This window comes from Leopardus geoffroyi, chromosome A2 (assembly GCF_018350155.1).
Source record: "Leopardus geoffroyi isolate Oge1 chromosome A2, O.geoffroyi_Oge1_pat1.0, whole genome shotgun sequence".
Taxonomy (NCBI): Eukaryota; Metazoa; Chordata; class Mammalia; order Carnivora; family Felidae; genus Leopardus; species Leopardus geoffroyi.
The window spans coordinates 138,818,396-138,834,741 of record NC_059331.1 but is presented as its reverse complement, the minus strand read 5'-3'; the positions used below and the strand labels follow the sequence as shown (position 1 = coordinate 138,834,741).

The 16,346-nt window shown below is 39.3% G+C and overlaps 1 protein-coding gene across 3 annotated transcripts in view; it reads left to right on the top strand.

Annotated features, from left to right (window-relative positions):
* TSPAN12 (tetraspanin 12) overlaps nt 1–8,470 on the top strand; it is a 66,151-nt gene extending 57,681 nt beyond the window's left edge. For all 3 annotated transcript variants that reach the window (XM_045495419.1, XM_045495420.1, XM_045495421.1), the window contains exon 8: nt 7,066–8,470. In XM_045495419.1, the coding sequence (XP_045351375.1) occupies nt 7,066–7,371 (306 nt within the window). In that variant the 3' untranslated portion in view covers nt 7,372–8,470. The remainder of the gene's footprint in view (nt 1–7,065) is intronic.
* The last annotated feature ends 7,876 nt before the right edge of the window (nt 8,471–16,346 follow it).

Here is a 16,346-nt window from a genome sequence, read left to right as displayed (position 1 = left end):
GAAAAGCTTAAGTATTAATGTTGTTCAAGCGTGGACAAAACTGTCTAGTGGGGCAGTGAATTCCTCTCATTCGAAGTGCATGTTCGTTGAAGACTTTTTTTTGTTTGTATGGGAGTCATTCTTTCCTGTATCTTTGCACACCTTGTAATTTTTGTTATTGTTGTTGAGAACTGGACATTGTAAATAATATAATGTGGCAACTCTGGAAATCAGATTCTCCTCCCTCCCCAGAGTTTGTTGTTGCTTGTTTATTCATTAGTGACCTTCCTGAATCAATTCTGTAAAATCTGTATTCTTTGTCATGTGTGGCCACTAAAGTCTGCCCTGTTAACTTAGGGACAGTTAATGAACGATCAGAGATTTCCTTAAGATGCCTGGAACCAATAAGCCTCCCGGTCTTTGTCAAGGGTGTGCAGAGCCTCAAAGTTAGCCAGAGGTAAGATTGCAGGGCCTTCTTAGGACTTCCCTTAGCATGCACACAGCCCTGAACATAAGCACTGCCCTGTTCTTGTGTGTAACTTTGGAAAGTTCCACAAGTATCCCAGAGCTTTGCCAAGGCCCCTGTGGACTTCTCATTCCCCCAGATTTTCTTTTTAAACTTTTTGACCAGCTCATTGTGTGCAGTTATTATGCACTGCCTCAGGCAGCCTCAGTGTTCCTCTGGGTGCTTTTGACAAATACCCCCAGGGAAAAGGCTGTTGCCCGGTTGAGCTCCAACTCAGGTTCAAATAAAAACAACCTTGCAAATGAGGTCTTCCGGGGTACCACCAGATAGGACAAATAATGACAGTTATCTGAGACTGGGGCTTTGAAGGAGCTCCAGTCATATTCTGTTGCCTCTGGCTTCCAGGCCACTGGTTTTCACCATAGTTATGGGCTGTTGATTTTCAAGGCTGCTGCAGAGCTGGGGAGAGGGGATGGGATAGGGCTAATTACAATGTGACAGAGCTTGCTGTTCTTACTGAGACTCAGGTACTTCTGAATAATGCTCCTCAGGTGGCTACAAGCTTTGGTTAATTTTCAGAGTTCTAAAAAAGTTGATTGTGACAATTTTTGCTAATGCTTTCATTACTTATGTGGAAGAGAAACTATATAGAGGCCCTTTCTCTGCCAGTTTTGTTGATGTTGTTCTGGAAGTGGTTTTTAGCCATATTTTTAAAGGTTAAAACTTGAACTTATTAACTTACAAGGTCTCCTCCCACTCTAGAACGTTCAGTGTTAGCTAGTATATCACATCCCCCAAACCATCCCAGAGGATATAGTTTACTATACCTTTTTTACAAATGTGGTTGTTTAAAATATAGTTAGAACAGACTTTCCCCAAAGCCAAAATATGAAACACAATAGACTGTAGTTTGGTTATCAGTCTCTGCTTGATTTTACTCACTGATTTAAACAAGAAACGTTACCTTTCCTGCAGTTTTTCAAGTTAGAATGAGTTAGCCAAAAGGGGTGGGAGATCTTATGACAATAAGAACTATATATCATGATAATGCTACGCCATTCATAACATGGTGCCACAAAAGAAGAAGCAGAAGAACTATACAGGCAAAATTTAAGTACCAGTGACAACTGAAAAAGTAAAAATCAAATGATAATTGACTTATGGTATTTCACAGGATTGAATCATTAGCATATGTATTTCTTGAATGGTTTACATTTAATTCTGAAGTTTATTTTAATTACTATTACCAAATTATTGATTTATCTATTCTAATTAATCCTTTATTTACTTATTAAACATCCATTTTTATTCTAAGTACTGATGAATATAGGTAAGGAATTAACTAAACATAATCCGCTGCCATTTTATATCCATTTCTTTTTCCTAAAGATGGATGTGGTGATCTGGTACTGCCTTACTTAGCAATGATGTTAAATAATATATCTATGTAAATTAATTTCCGGTTGTTTGAAGCTAAAGTTTTTAAATTTAACAATCTTTAATGTGACCCTTTCCAAACTATATAAAATGGCTTTTGGGGCACCTGGGTGGCTCAGTTGGTTAAGCTTCTGACTCTCGATTTCAGCTCAGGTCATGATCTCATGGTTCGCGGTTCGTGGGTTTGCGCCCCACAACGGGCTGTGCTGATGGTGCAGATCCTGCTTGGGATTCTCTCTCTGTTCCTTCTCCACTTGTGCATGCTCTCTCTCTCTCTCAAAAGAAATAAATAAACCAAAAAGAAATTAATACTTCTCTGCTCCATGAGAAGGCTAGTGATCTAATGTATCAGTGGCAAATAGTCATTTTAGATGGTTACTTCACTGCCCTGAGAAACAGCATCAGCCACTTTGGCTCCTGTGAGCAAGGGCTGTTGCATCAATACTCAGAGATGGCACAATGCTGTGATTTGGTATTTTCACTCTCTTTTAAAAAATGTTGTACCTTCCTTGTACCTGTTTATTCATACTTGCTTTTTATAGATTTTCTATCATTTTATTTTCTGATTTTTAATTAAATTTTAATTTAATTTAACTTAATTTTTTTTTTTTTTTTTTTTTTTTTTTTTGAGAAAGAGAGAGTGCCATTGGGGGAGTGCACAGAGAGAGGGAGACACAGAATTCTAAGCAAGCTCCAGGATCGAAGCTGTAAGCACAGAGCCCAACATGGGACTCCAACTCCCCAAACCAAGATCATGACCTGAGAAATGCTTAACTGACTGAGCCACCCAGGCGCCCTAATTTTTTATCTATTTTAATTTGAGCTTTCTAATCCTTAGTGGGCCTGGTGTGGGAAACAAAGACAGAAGGAAATGGCAGATAGAATTTAATTTCCTTATAACCTGCAGCCCATTGACAAACACTTGAGGCTGGCAGAGTAAAACTTTCTCCAGGAACTCCCTGCTGTCTTAATGTTAATGCTTTGCTAGAGGGAAAAACAACCTTAGCTTGACAATAGCTAGGCCTCCAGTATCCTGGGAGTCTTCTTTAGCATAGGAAAATCTCACTGGAAACTTCCTCTGGACTTTACTTCCCCGAACCCCATAGTATAAAATCAGTCTCTCCTCATGGTCCCGGGTAGCTCTTTCTGCCCACCAGTCCTGTCCCCGTGCTTTAATAAAATCACCCTTTTGCACTGAAGACATCTTCAAGAATTCTTTCTTGGCCGTTGGCTCCAGACCCCCCACAATCACCCCAAAAAACCTCATCAGGTTAGATGAGAAAACTGAAGCACAGAGAGATTAAGTAACTTGTCCAAAGTCACATAGCTTGTAAGTGGAGCAGGGATATGAAACTCAGAATTCTGGCTCTGCGGTTCATGGTCTTAACTATTATTCTATACTGTGTCATGCAAGGATACTTGTTAGAATTACACATAAACATAAGGGTGAGAGGGCTCTGATGAACTAGCTCAATGAAATTCTTTGAAAGGTATTTGAACTTCGGTGAATTTTCTCTGTGACAGCTATTTTGGTTTCCCACAGACTGTGTGTGCATGTGTGTGCATACATGCATTTTGTGTGTGTATTAAAAAGGTAAGATGGCCAAAGAAGTGATTTTATTAAGCCCATGTTAAGTAGTATTAAATTATAAATATTTTAAGTTCATTTTTGGTGAAATTGATGAAGTTTAGCTAATCTTTCGCTGTTAATTTGCATTACATGATTTACCAGAAAAAGTTCTTGAAGCATGTCTAGGACTCGTTTTACACGATTTTGTATTTCTTGAACATAATGACTTATTGGAGTAAAGTTACTGATCAATGCCTTTGGAAATCTAAGAATTATGTATTGTTCATTCTTCTCCAACATAATGCACAGATTCACAACTGATTCAGTAGTCTTGCTTCCCTTGATTTATTTGAGTTCTTTGTGAAATCTAGAGAAGAAAACAAGGAGGCAATTTTAAAAAAAAATTTTGTTTTGTTTATTTTTGAGAGAGAGAAACAACACGAGCAGGGGAGGGACAGAGAGAGAGAGAGAGAGAGAGGGAGACACAGAATCCAAAGCAGGCTCCAGGTTCTGAGCTGTCAGCACAGAGCCCGATGTGGGGCTCGAACTCATGAACCATGAGATCATGACCCAAGCCGAAGTTGGACACTTATCCAACTTATCCCCAAGGAGGAAATTTTCAATGTAATTATCAATTTCTTTTTATTCAAGTAGCTGCCTCAATAGGGTAAGCAGAATGAATCACTGCACAAACTCAGAACAAAAGTTTTGAAAAGTCAAGTTCTTGTTAGGAGATAATTTCCCATGGGTCTCTTGCATTTCTTCATGTCTTATATGCAGAAGCAATGGATGCCTTTGTTCCGGACTATCTTTTCAAGGGCTTTTGCACAGAAACAGCCTTGAAGATAGAGATGGTGTCTCCCTTCAAAGAAAAGGGCAGGCTTATTTACTGTCCAGTATAATAAAGATGGTATCTTTCTCCGATGCAAAGGACATTTATGCTTACTGCCCATTATGAAAGATTAGGGTTCCCTAAACTTCAGGTTTCTCTTTCATAATGCAGTCCACTGTGTGCAGGTATCATCTGGTTGTCTCCATGTTGCACTTGGATCTCGAGGAACTGGCACATACTCTGGCTGTTGCTGTTGCTATGAGTAATAAAGTCCTTGGCCTCTGTCTTCTGCCAAAGTCCATGAAACTGTGGCAGGCAAATTTGTTCTCTTCCAAGTAGAGCAAAGACTCAGAATCTTCCAAGTCCTTGAAATTTATTATTATAAAATTCTTTCCTAGATTTTCACCTTCATTTAGAATCAGCTTCCCTTTGGAAGAGGGAATTATCATTTCTTTGTTGTGGATTCAATAGAGACTTGGCAGGTTCTCTCTGCTTTGTTCACTGGAGAAGTGACTTGGACAGTTGTTAGTTGCATTCTCCCTCCTTTCCTTTGCACCTCCTGCCCCCGCCATTATCTTTAGTCATAGTTTTTCTTTCCCTTTTTTCCTCTCTTCTCTTTTTCTTTCAAAATTCTCTTCTGTCTACCACAAGCACTCCTTAGCCTTTTATACTTAAAATTAAATACAAACAGAAACTTTGCTAATCCTTTTAAGTCAGGTGTCTTTAGCGTGTAGGGAAACTAAGGATACTTTTCAAACCCTTACTTGGGGCACCCGGGTGGGTCAGTTAGTTAAGCGTCCAACTCTTGATTTTGGCTCAGATCAAGATCTCAAAATCGTGAGATTGAGGACTGTGTCGGGCTCCATGCTGGGTGTGGAGCCTGCTTAAGATTCCTTCTCTCCCTCTCCATCTTCCCCTCCCTGGTTTGCTCGCGTATGCACTCTCTCTGTCTATAAATAATTAAATAAATGAATCCAACTAAGACTCGATGCCATGCCAGGAACACCCCTCCCCCCATTTTGTGTTTCTTCTCAGGCAGTGGACAGAAGTGTGTGATGGTAGGTGAAAGGGAATAATTTCCACCTATCAGCAAGTTTCAGCAGCAGACTGGGCAAACGTTCCTGATCCTTGGGGAAAAGTCTGTGACCAAATGAGCTGCCGGAGTCCAGCTCCAGCAGGTCCAGGGGTTCCCGAAGGATGAACGGCGTCGGCGAAAAAGTGAAAATAAAACAAAACAAAAATAAAAATGGACACAGACAACAGCAGTGTGTCGAACTGGCCGATCTATTGCAGTAAACGTGGCATTATATATGCTAGTGATTTCCTTGTAACATACGTCATCTATGTTTTTCTAACATTATCTAATTTTGAAAATGTTCCTTTGTATAATTACCCCATAAGGAATAACATGATTGTTTTACCATAACGTTCCCTCCTGCCCTTTGCTTATTGATTCATTTCTTTTATTGTTTTTATTATGTATCTATGTTTATAATCTATAAAGTATTTGCTTTGCTGTTTTCATGAAAGGTCATTTATCTCTCAACACCTCAAGTGGAACAGTTACAGGGACACGGCCTATTAGTTGTTTCCCTGAACCATTCGTGGTTTTGAAGAACAAAAGTGTTCCCCTGGGTCCGAGGTGCCAGGAAGGGGGCCAAGAGGGCCTTAGAAACTCACGCCTTATACATTCTCAGAGAGACAATGCACCTAGGAACCAATGAACCATTCTGTACTTTAACCGACTAGGTTCAATCATCATCTGGAATGCCTCCTGGGGGCCAAGTGGGCCCAGGGGTCAGAGTGACCTGTGTCCATAGATACACTCCTTAGTTACCGGAGTGGGGCTTTCGGATCCATATGTCTCTCCTTCGTTGGCTGCCTTTGCTGGCAACTGCACAAGGCCATCCTTCCTGCAAGTAGAGGAGTCTCCATAGGGAATGGCAAGGGCTAAACGTAAGACCGCACAATTTCTTGCAGAACCTTATCTTCTTCCCTAATGGTTCTTTTCCCAGGGGGCCTGCCGAGGGCAATTCCCCAACAGACAATACCCCAGGTACTTTTAAGGCCGAATTACCTAAAAGCGGGAGGACAAGAAGCTTCGCTGTTGGTGGGCCGCCTTGCAGTCACCAATCCGTCCACAGCCCGGGCTCTGCCACTCAGGCTGGGTAGCTGGGCTTCCAGCAATGAGCTATAACCTAACAGTGAATACCAACAATAATAAGGAAACATTTTTGCAAAATCTGGATCAGTCTATATCAGCGGTCAGCAGTCTATGGCCTGTGCCCCAAATGTGGCCTACTGCTTTTTTGGTTCGTGAGGTTTCACTGGAAGGCAGCCAGCCATATGCATTCATTTCCATATTGTCTATGGTGGCTTGCTTGTTACAGTGGCAGAGATGAGTGATTGCAATAGAGACCATATGGCCGGCAAAGATTTGCTTCAAGATTTACTATCTGACCCTTTACAAACAAAGACACAAACAAAAGGTTACCAACGCTGCTCTAGTTGTGTTTTGTGCTGGTGATTCTCAATGTCAGGTGTCGAGGAAGACAGAAAAAGGAGTAAGCTCATCAGAATCACCTGGGCAGGCTTTTCAAAAAATGCTCCTCTCCATCTCCCCTCCAGTTTCTCATAGGTGTTCCCTGCTGAGAGTCACTGTGTTAAACTGTTAAGATTCCAGTTGTTTGGTTCCATTAACTGGCACAGATTGTTTGTTTTCACTATTTGACCCTCTGTGATGTACCCAAAGTAATACTGACTGTGTTATTTCTTTTACAGGGTTGTGGGAAGAAAATGTATTCCTTTTTGAGGGGAACCAAACAACTGCAGGTGCTAAGGTTTCTGGGGATCTCCATTGGAGTGACACAGATCCTGGCCATGATTCTCACCATTACTCTGCTCTGGGCTCTCTACTATGATCGAAGGGAGCCTGGGACAGACCAAATGATGTCCCTGAAGAATGACACGACTCAGCACCTGTCATGTCACTCAGTAGAACTGTTGAAACCAAGCCTGTCGAGGATCTTTGAACACACATCTATGACAAACAGCTTTACTACACACTTCGAGATGGAGGAATTATAGAGGATGTCAAAGAAGGAAACCGCAAATTTATTTTATTGGACTCGTGCATTCTTGAGCACACACTTATCTGTTTCAGAAATGTGTAGAAATAAAAATGTTGCCATAAGGAATGCCGGAGCATGTAATTTTCTACCCTTTAAAGTGAAGAGGGAAAAATTCCATTTTGTAAGTCACCACCTGGACAACGGTTGCTGCCCTTTATAATGCTGAGGACAGATCCAATACCCACTTTATAGCCTGTGTAAGATTTTTACTGAACACAGTTATTCTTTGAGGCTCATGCTTTGGCCTAGTTTGACCAGCATTTCCGCATCCATGTAAACAACCCATGCTCTGGTGGCATTGGAGCCACAGTAAAGTTTGATTTACTTTCATAAGCTTGCTAGTATATCAAGTACCAATGAACTGCTAACACAGGAAGTTAGGCAGTATTAATGAATTGTATTACTTGGTGACATAGTTTTTGGAGAGTGGGTTGATTATACATAAGAAAACTCTGAAGATTGGTGACTATCTAAATGTGATTTTTTTTCTGGTTACTAAAATATTCTTGTTACTTAACAAGAGCAAATTAACACATTGTCTTAAACTGATCAGGGATCTATGTGTATATAAGAGTCTGTGGTAAGTCTGTATAATTCAGTAGATTTCAGTTCTTATAATGTTAAGAATAACAATTGTGAGTGGAAAGGATAAATTTGTCCTGTATAGCACCATTATTGTTAACCTTTCCTGTAATAGAGCTTTAAATATCCGTCTTGGGCTTATATTACGTACATAACTGTTAATTAAATACTTAACCACTAATTTTGAAAGATTGCCAGTGTGATGCATAGGAATCATTTTAAGTCAGAATGTCGTCTGGTCTCTAGGAAATATTCCAAGGAAGTTTGCACATAACGGTAGTTCATTTAGCAAAATCTTGGATGCTGCCTTTCTCCCAAACTAAGGCTCTTTTTGACACTCAACACTTTTTAAAGCCTTTGTCTTCTCCAAACAATAGGCAATAGTCCACAAGTTTGAATACAGCTCCATAGAGAATACTGTCCCTTCTCTCCAGCAAAATGCCAAGAGAATCATTAAAATAAGTGACAATTTAGAGATTTTCTTTGCTTTATTTCACTGATTGAGATACTGTGGTGAATTACACAGATTATTAATTTTTTTACAAGAGTAAAATATATTTATTTGAAATGGGGAGAGTGCATTTTACTGTATTTTGTGTATAATGTTTATTAGAAAATGAAAAGAAAATTAAAATGTGTCAATAAATATTTTCTAGAGAGTAATAATTTGTCTGTGTCTAATTTTTATACACAATGAACACTTTTACCTCTCACGATGATTGGCAAGAGGAGAGAAATATAAGAAGAAATGATTAAGTAACAATAATGATTGCCAAACTCTGGAACTAATCTATAAGAGGATGTATCCTCAGTGAGAAAAGACAAAAAGATGCCCACTTACTTTTCAGGTTCGTTTTTGAGCTAAATGATAAATAATGTAGTTGTTTGCTAGAACATAAAAATATGCACATTCATGCCGATTCATCTTCTCAATGTTTTCACATCCCAGTTTCTTCAAGTAACTTTTAGAAGCAAATGAGTCTAAGAAATGCAACATTTGAAATTAACTGCCAGATTTTATCTCTCCCATAGATTCAAATAAAAACTGAGTAAATTCCTTGCTCAGTCAGAACCAAAAGTGTCCTTTTTTATAATTTCCTCAACATCCAGCTCCCCATAACTTCACCTAAAATGCCCAAGGAATCGAGACAGCTATGACTATTATTTGAATTATTTGGATAATGGTCAAATTATCTAAATGGCTGCTTTTTGGTTGATGTGTCTCAGTCACAGGAAGAACAAGTACATATTGTGTTGACCTCAGTTGAAAATCTGCAAATTTTAAATAAAATCCAATTTCCACATTTTTAGACTTTAGATTTTTTGATATATTACCTGACTTAGTACTCCAGAAGAGTCAACATAAATTTAGACAGACATCTTACATATACTACACTTGCTTAATGGGAACAAATGACATTTATAGCCGTGGTCTACACGGGCCTCTTACGGTGGCAGTGCACCTGGAAAAATAAAACTGCAAGAGACTTCCAAAAGTGTACTTAATCCGGTAGAGCTGAGGGAGTTCACTGTTTGCGTATACTGCAAAAAAAAAAAAAAAAAAAAAAAAAAAAAAAGAAAGAAAAAAAAATTGCTATTTCTTTGGAAGTTTTTAAAAGGTTTTCTTTTATAAAAAAAAATCACCACTTTTGGTGAAAATTTAAGATTATTTTCAGCCTAGTTAATAGTCTATTCAAAGTGCCCTGGAGATTCAGAAATGACAGTAGGAGATAGAGTCTGTCCCCAAGCACTGTAAAATGTGGTGGAGAGACCCTTGTGCCAGCCACAGATAAAACTCTTAGGAGAACATGCAGTGAGTGGGTTCGTGCTGAGGAATGAGAGACTAAGGAGAGTGGAATTGAGGCAGCAACACCAAAAAAAGGCCTTCAAGCTGAGTCAGGAAGGAAAGTAGAGTTTAGCTAACTCATGGAGAACATTCCGTGACTCTGAAGTTAATAAGTATGTATTATTTTGGGGGCAGAGCATGTCCTTTGATGTGGTTAGAGCACAGGATGCTTGAAGAGATACCATGAGAAAGGAAATGAGTGAAATTTAGGTTTTGAAATTCATTTTGTAAGCTAAATGGGAAGTCATTGAAGTACTCTCAGAAAGGATTTGCCTCTCAGAAACTTAACTGGATTAGCCAGTGAGCAGTGAGACAGGTATAGTTATTACACATCCTTGTGGGGCGGCCATTCTTTACCTCGTGTAGCTACCAGGTGTCCAGAGTTCTAGAACACCGGAGACTCTGACTCTGGAGGGGGGCTGGATAGATTGCTGTTGCTGTGGTCCTGGAGAGAGAAGGATCCTCACTAGGGCAATGGAAGTAAATAATAATATTAACAAATAAGGAAAGCATAAAACAGATTACAACAGGGTGAATCCACAAAAATGGGCAGCAAATTGAGTGTGGGTTGAGAAGCAAAAGACCTGAAATGTCTAGAGTTTGTAGCTAGTAAATTGTCAATGGCATTAGCCTAGATAGAAGACTGGAGGGGGAGCTGGTGTGTGGGAGGGTAATCAATTTGTTTTGGGACATACCAAGTGGGCCAGGACTGAAGGACATGCAGACGGAGATGTCTACAGGCAGCTGTAAACTCCAGTCTGGAGCTCAGAGAGTTCACTGGGAGCCTGAGAATTTTTATGCATTGCTTTCCCATCTCAGGAGGCCTGACAGAAAATGGGCTGAGAACCAAATCTAATATGAGGAGAATCTTAAGTAGGATGCTACAAGAGCTTCCTTTTGTCTGAACTCCCACTCCTGTGGATGAGTCAAGCGAGGTAAAGAAAGGAGAAACGAATAAACCACTGAATCTTCTGTGGCAAAAGGAGCCACCCCTTTTAAAACAATACTGCCAAGCGCTATGTTGCTCATCCAACCCCACTTCCTGTTATCATCCTGTGATTTACAAGCGGATTCCTCTTTCCTATTAACCGAATTATTTCCTCGCCTCCACGCACCCTAGAAACATGTTGGGGAGAGTCTCTCGTGCCATTTGATAGTCATTTATTTTCACTTAGAATGTTACTGCAATCACTCATCTCGTGCATTCGTGGGTGCCCATGAGGTGCCAGGCCACAGGGTGCCAGGTGTATTACACATATTTTCTCTGCTTTCTACAACCGTTTTGCAATCCATAGGCATCATGATCCCTGTGATACAAATGGAGGAGAGAGACCGGAGATATTGAAGAAATACATCTAACTAGGTAAAGTGGCAGTGCTCTACTCTCCCTGCCTCACCACTTTGTGACACGGTGTCTTCATCAGCCTGTGGTGAAGTGCAGCTGTTGCCTTACACAGAAAAGCCAAGTCCTCCTCCATGGCCATCAGCATCTCTAGGCCCAACTTGCCTCCAAATTCTGTTACTTCTTCCTTCAAAATGACCCTCTTTTCTGATTTCATTCGTCCTACGATTTCCCAGAACAAGTTCAAATTACCTAAAACTTCGATTGAAGCGCTACATTTCTCTCTTCTCTCTTCTCCCATCTCTGGTCTCCTTCCACTGATCTATCTTGCACATATACACAGCCAAATTAATTTCTTTAATCAACTTTATTGAGGTGATAAACTATATATATTTGTAAGTATCAGTTTTGACAAATCTATAGACTCATGTAACTACAACCACAATCAAGATACAGAACGTTTCATCATCTCAAAAAGTTCCACTACATGCCTTTGCTGTAAATCCCTTACAATCCCCACTCCTAGCCCCAGGTGACACTGTTTACGTCACTCAATTTTTATAAAACACAATTCCTGTCATGTCATTTCTTTGTTCAAACCCTCCCAGGAGTTCTTGGCTTTGATTAAGACAGAGGTGTCCAGCTCATCTGTGTATGTGGCAATTATGTGGCACGTTGGGATAAATGAAGCCAGAGGGGCCTGGCCATCCTAGGTTTGCCCTATTAAGTGAGGGCTACAGGAAAGTGATAGCTCAGCACCCAGGTCTGGCTGCAGTCCAGTGCTTTAAACAAAATGGAAGTGATTTTATATTTCATAAAACGTACCTGTGTGAGTAGCCCAAGGTACAGCTGCCTGAAGGAGTCAGGGACTCAAGCCCTTTTCTCCTGCCACTCTGCTGCATTAAGGCATTTCCCACGCTCACATGGCCCCAAATAGCACACTCTACTCTCACATATATGGCAGCAGGCGGGAGAAAGTGGAAAGTGGATGGGAGGAGACGTGCTTCTTCCCTTTCAGGGCATACCCAGAAACACACATAGCTTCCATTCACATCTCACAGCTATAAGGGGGCTGGGGGAACAGTCTTTATTCCAGGCACCCATGTATCCAGTTGAACCAGGAAGTTCTATGACCATAGAAGGAGGGGAAACTGGTATAGGTGTCACTTAGCAATCTCTGCCACATTCCTCAGTACTTGCAGAATAAGATCTTCCGCATGAATTTATTTTTCCAAACCCGTCCCCTTGCACTTTCCCACAGGTCAATACACACGAGCCACACAGGCCAACCATGGTCTACTAGTTGCCGCTAACATTGTGGGATATATCTGAGGCCTCCTTGATTTTGCTCACATCAGGGTGTTCCTCTAACATACCTTCGTGTCCACCAGCTCACCCTGCACTCAGCCTTTAGGTCCCAGCTCAGCAGCTGCTTCCTATGAGCAGCTTCCCCTGACAACTCCAGCCCACAGAAAAGCTTCCGTCTGTGAGCTCAGCATTTGTTGCCATGATATCTAGTTTGATCCTTGTGTTTTCTGTTTTATAACACTATTTTTCTTTTTTTTTTTTAATTTTTTAACGTTTATTTTTATTTTTGAAACAGAGAGAGACAGAGCATGAACGGGGGAGGGTCAGAGAGAGAAGGAGACACAGAATCTGAAACAGGCTCCAGGCTCTGAGCTGTCAGCACACAGCCTGACGCGAGGCTCAAACCCACGGACCGTGAGATCATGACCTGAGCCGAAGTCGGACGCTTAACCGACTGAGCCACCCAGGCGCCCCAACACTATTTTTCATTTATATTATTATTTTCTCTTTGTATGTCTGGTGTCTCTTGAGAATAAATATGCTCTTTTGTATCCCACTCAACACTGCCTAGGGCTGGGTACTGTTTCTTAGGTATCAGTGCATATCTCTTCACTATGTGTATGAATTAATACATGCATGAATTATGAGTTAGTTTAATGAATCAAAAGCTATTATCCAAAATGATTTCAAGAAGGAGAAAGTACTCTAAAGGAGGCCATCTGTTCTTGACTGGGGTTGAGGACACTGGGTTCTCATGGGCTAAGTACTCATTTAGCTGTAAGTGGATGTAGATTAGATCTGTAGAATGCGGTTAGAGCTCAGTCAAAGTCTTATGAATGTCTGAGTGAACTATCAAGTTGTACTTGTGGTCTAATAAAATAATAGAGTCTCACATTTATAAAATGCTTTTATGCCTACCCCCAAACCCTTTAACTTTTGAATCTACACTTGTTAAACTAGAAGTGTACACAGTAAAATCTGAGTTCACATACATCACTGAGAAAAATCTCTGGAGAATTAAAGATTGTAGCAGATCACCACTAATTTTGCAATTTTCATGCAATTCTAGAAAGCAACTTAAAAAAATGTATGGTGGGGGCACCTGGGCAGCTCAATTGGTTAAGCGTCTGACTCTTGATTTTGGCTCAGATCATGATCTCACAGTTCCTAAGATTGAGCCCAGAGTCGGGCTCTACACTAACAGTGCCTGCTTGAGATTCTATCTTTCTCTTTCTTTTTCTCTTTCTCTCTTTCTCTCTCTCTCTCTCTTTCTCTCTCTCTCTCTCTCTCTGCCCCTCCCTTGCTTGTGCATGAGTGCACCCTCTCTACCTCTCTCAAAATAAATAAACATTTAAATAATATGTGGCATCCAAAAGTTCTGTGCTGAGTGCCTCAAATACAGTTTTCTATTTACTCTTCTCATAATACCAATGATGTAGGTTTTATAATAAAGAAAATGTACCTATGGATCAGAAATCTTAAGGAACATACCCCAAATTACACAGTAAGTGTGATTTTAACCAGGTTTGTCTAAATTCAAAGTCTTTGCTCTTAACTACTCACAAGAGAGCTAGTATATTAACAGATTTCCTAGATATTCTTAATTTCTTGGTCATGACATATTATTTTAATATATTGCTGAATTTTGCTAATTAATGTTTCTTTAGGAATTTTTTTTATATATTCACAAGTTATATTCATTTATTTTGTTAACTCATTTATCTTTGATAGATATTATATCAAGGACAAGCTAGAGCCTTATAAATGTATTTATTTTAAATTTCATTTTAGTCTAAGAATTTGGAAGGTATAAATACTGTATTTAATTTGTGAGATAAAATTTTGTTTAATATATCTATTATCAACATTAAGAATGCAAAATGAGACTTCCACTTCCAGCCAAGATGGAATAATGGGGATCAAATGTATCTTTATGCCTGAAGTATAACAATAAGAAAAAAATGTTTGAAACAATGATTTTTGTTTAAGACACTGGATATTAGGCAGTAAAGACCATGATGTGTAAGAGGCTGGTAACAAATGAGGTGAGTCCAGTGGTTTCTCCAACTTACTTCCTTAAGAGAGCTTCCAGTATGTGGTGAAGGAGGGAGAATCTAAGTAGAGCCTGGATTTCATATTTAGAGGAGATTAAGCTCAGAATACAGGGAGACCAAGGCAGTTGAGTTTGAGAGTGATGGAGAAAAGAAATGCATGGATCAAGAGCTCAACAGATATGTAGAATGGGTATTCAGAAGAGTATTGATCAACACATTCAAAAGGACTAGAGCAAATGGTACCTAGTGTCCCTAGAGGGCTGGCAATAGTGCTATTCTCTCCAGCTAGACCAGAAAACCCATAATTCATAGGGCGGTGAGTGGAGTACAGAAAGTCCCACCTCAGTAGTGAGAAATAATTAATCTTTGAATAAATAGGGCTCTACTGACACCAAACAAATCATAAAAGCAAAACCATAGATTATTATACTTCTTCCATGTAATATAACTGAATCCAGTACAAAACTGAAGAATATTTAATGATATAAAGAAATAACCAACCCCCAACAAGGGAAAATTTACAATGTTTGACAACCAGTCAAAGATTACCAGTTATGCTAAAAAGCAAGAAAACATGACCCATAATGAGGAAAACATCAGTTAAAATAGATCCAAAACTGGCACAGATACATTAGCAGACAAAGAATTAAAAGAACAATTACCTTGGTATTCATGTGTTAGAAAAATTAAATGGAGATAGGGAAGAAATTTTGAAAACAATCAAATTGAAATTTGAGAGATAAAAACTTCAAAGCATGACATGAAAAATATGCTGCTTATAACTCACAGCAAGTAAGCCATTGTGGAAGAAAAGATTAACAAGTTTCAAGACATAGCAATATCAATTATACAAAAGAAACCTGAAACAGAAAAATAAATTAGAACCTGTGAAAAATACATCACTGAACTGTGACAATGTCAAGTGGTCTAATACACATGCAATTAGAGTCCTCAAGCAAGAGCAGCAAAAGAAAGATTTGAATAAGTAATGTTAGAAAATTTTCCAAGCTTGATTTTCAAAAGTCCAGGAATATAAAAGGACCCAACCACAAAAAACTTGAAGAAAATGACACCAAGTCACAGTATAATCACTTTAGTTAAAACCAGCAATATATAGGAAATCTTTAAAGCAGCCAGAGGGGGGTAAGGGGGAAGTCATGTTATACAGACAAGCATCAAGATAACCACTGGAAATGGTTACTGGAAAAAGTAATGCATGCAAGATGACAGTGGGATAATATCTTAAACTGAAAGAAAAAAAAATTGTCAAATTAGAATTTTCTACCCAGTGAAAATATCTTTTCAATGAAGGTAACATGAAGACTTTTGAAACATACAAAAGCTGAAAAGCACTCCTTGCCAGCAGACTACACTACAGGAAATGTTAAAGGAAAATGGAGGGTCTGCTACGTGGTTAAATATATAAGGCTTTTTTCCCCCTCATCATATAAGGCAGGGAAAAGAAATAAAAGGCATCCAGTCTGTCTGCCTGTCTTTTTTGCAGAAAATCCAGTAGAATTTACAAAAGTACTACCAGAACTAGTAAGTGATTTTAGTAAAAATGAAAAATACAAAGTCAGTATGAAAAAACAAATTGTTTTCTAGCAAAGAACAATCAGAAATTGAAATTACACAGCACCATTTACAATTACATTAAAAATACTAAATACTGAAGGATGTATCCAAGGGGAAAAAAGATGTGCAAGACCTATACATTGAAAATTATAAAATATGGCTGAGAGAGATTAAAGAATACCTAAGTAAATGAAGACTTACAGCATGTTCATGGATTAGAATAC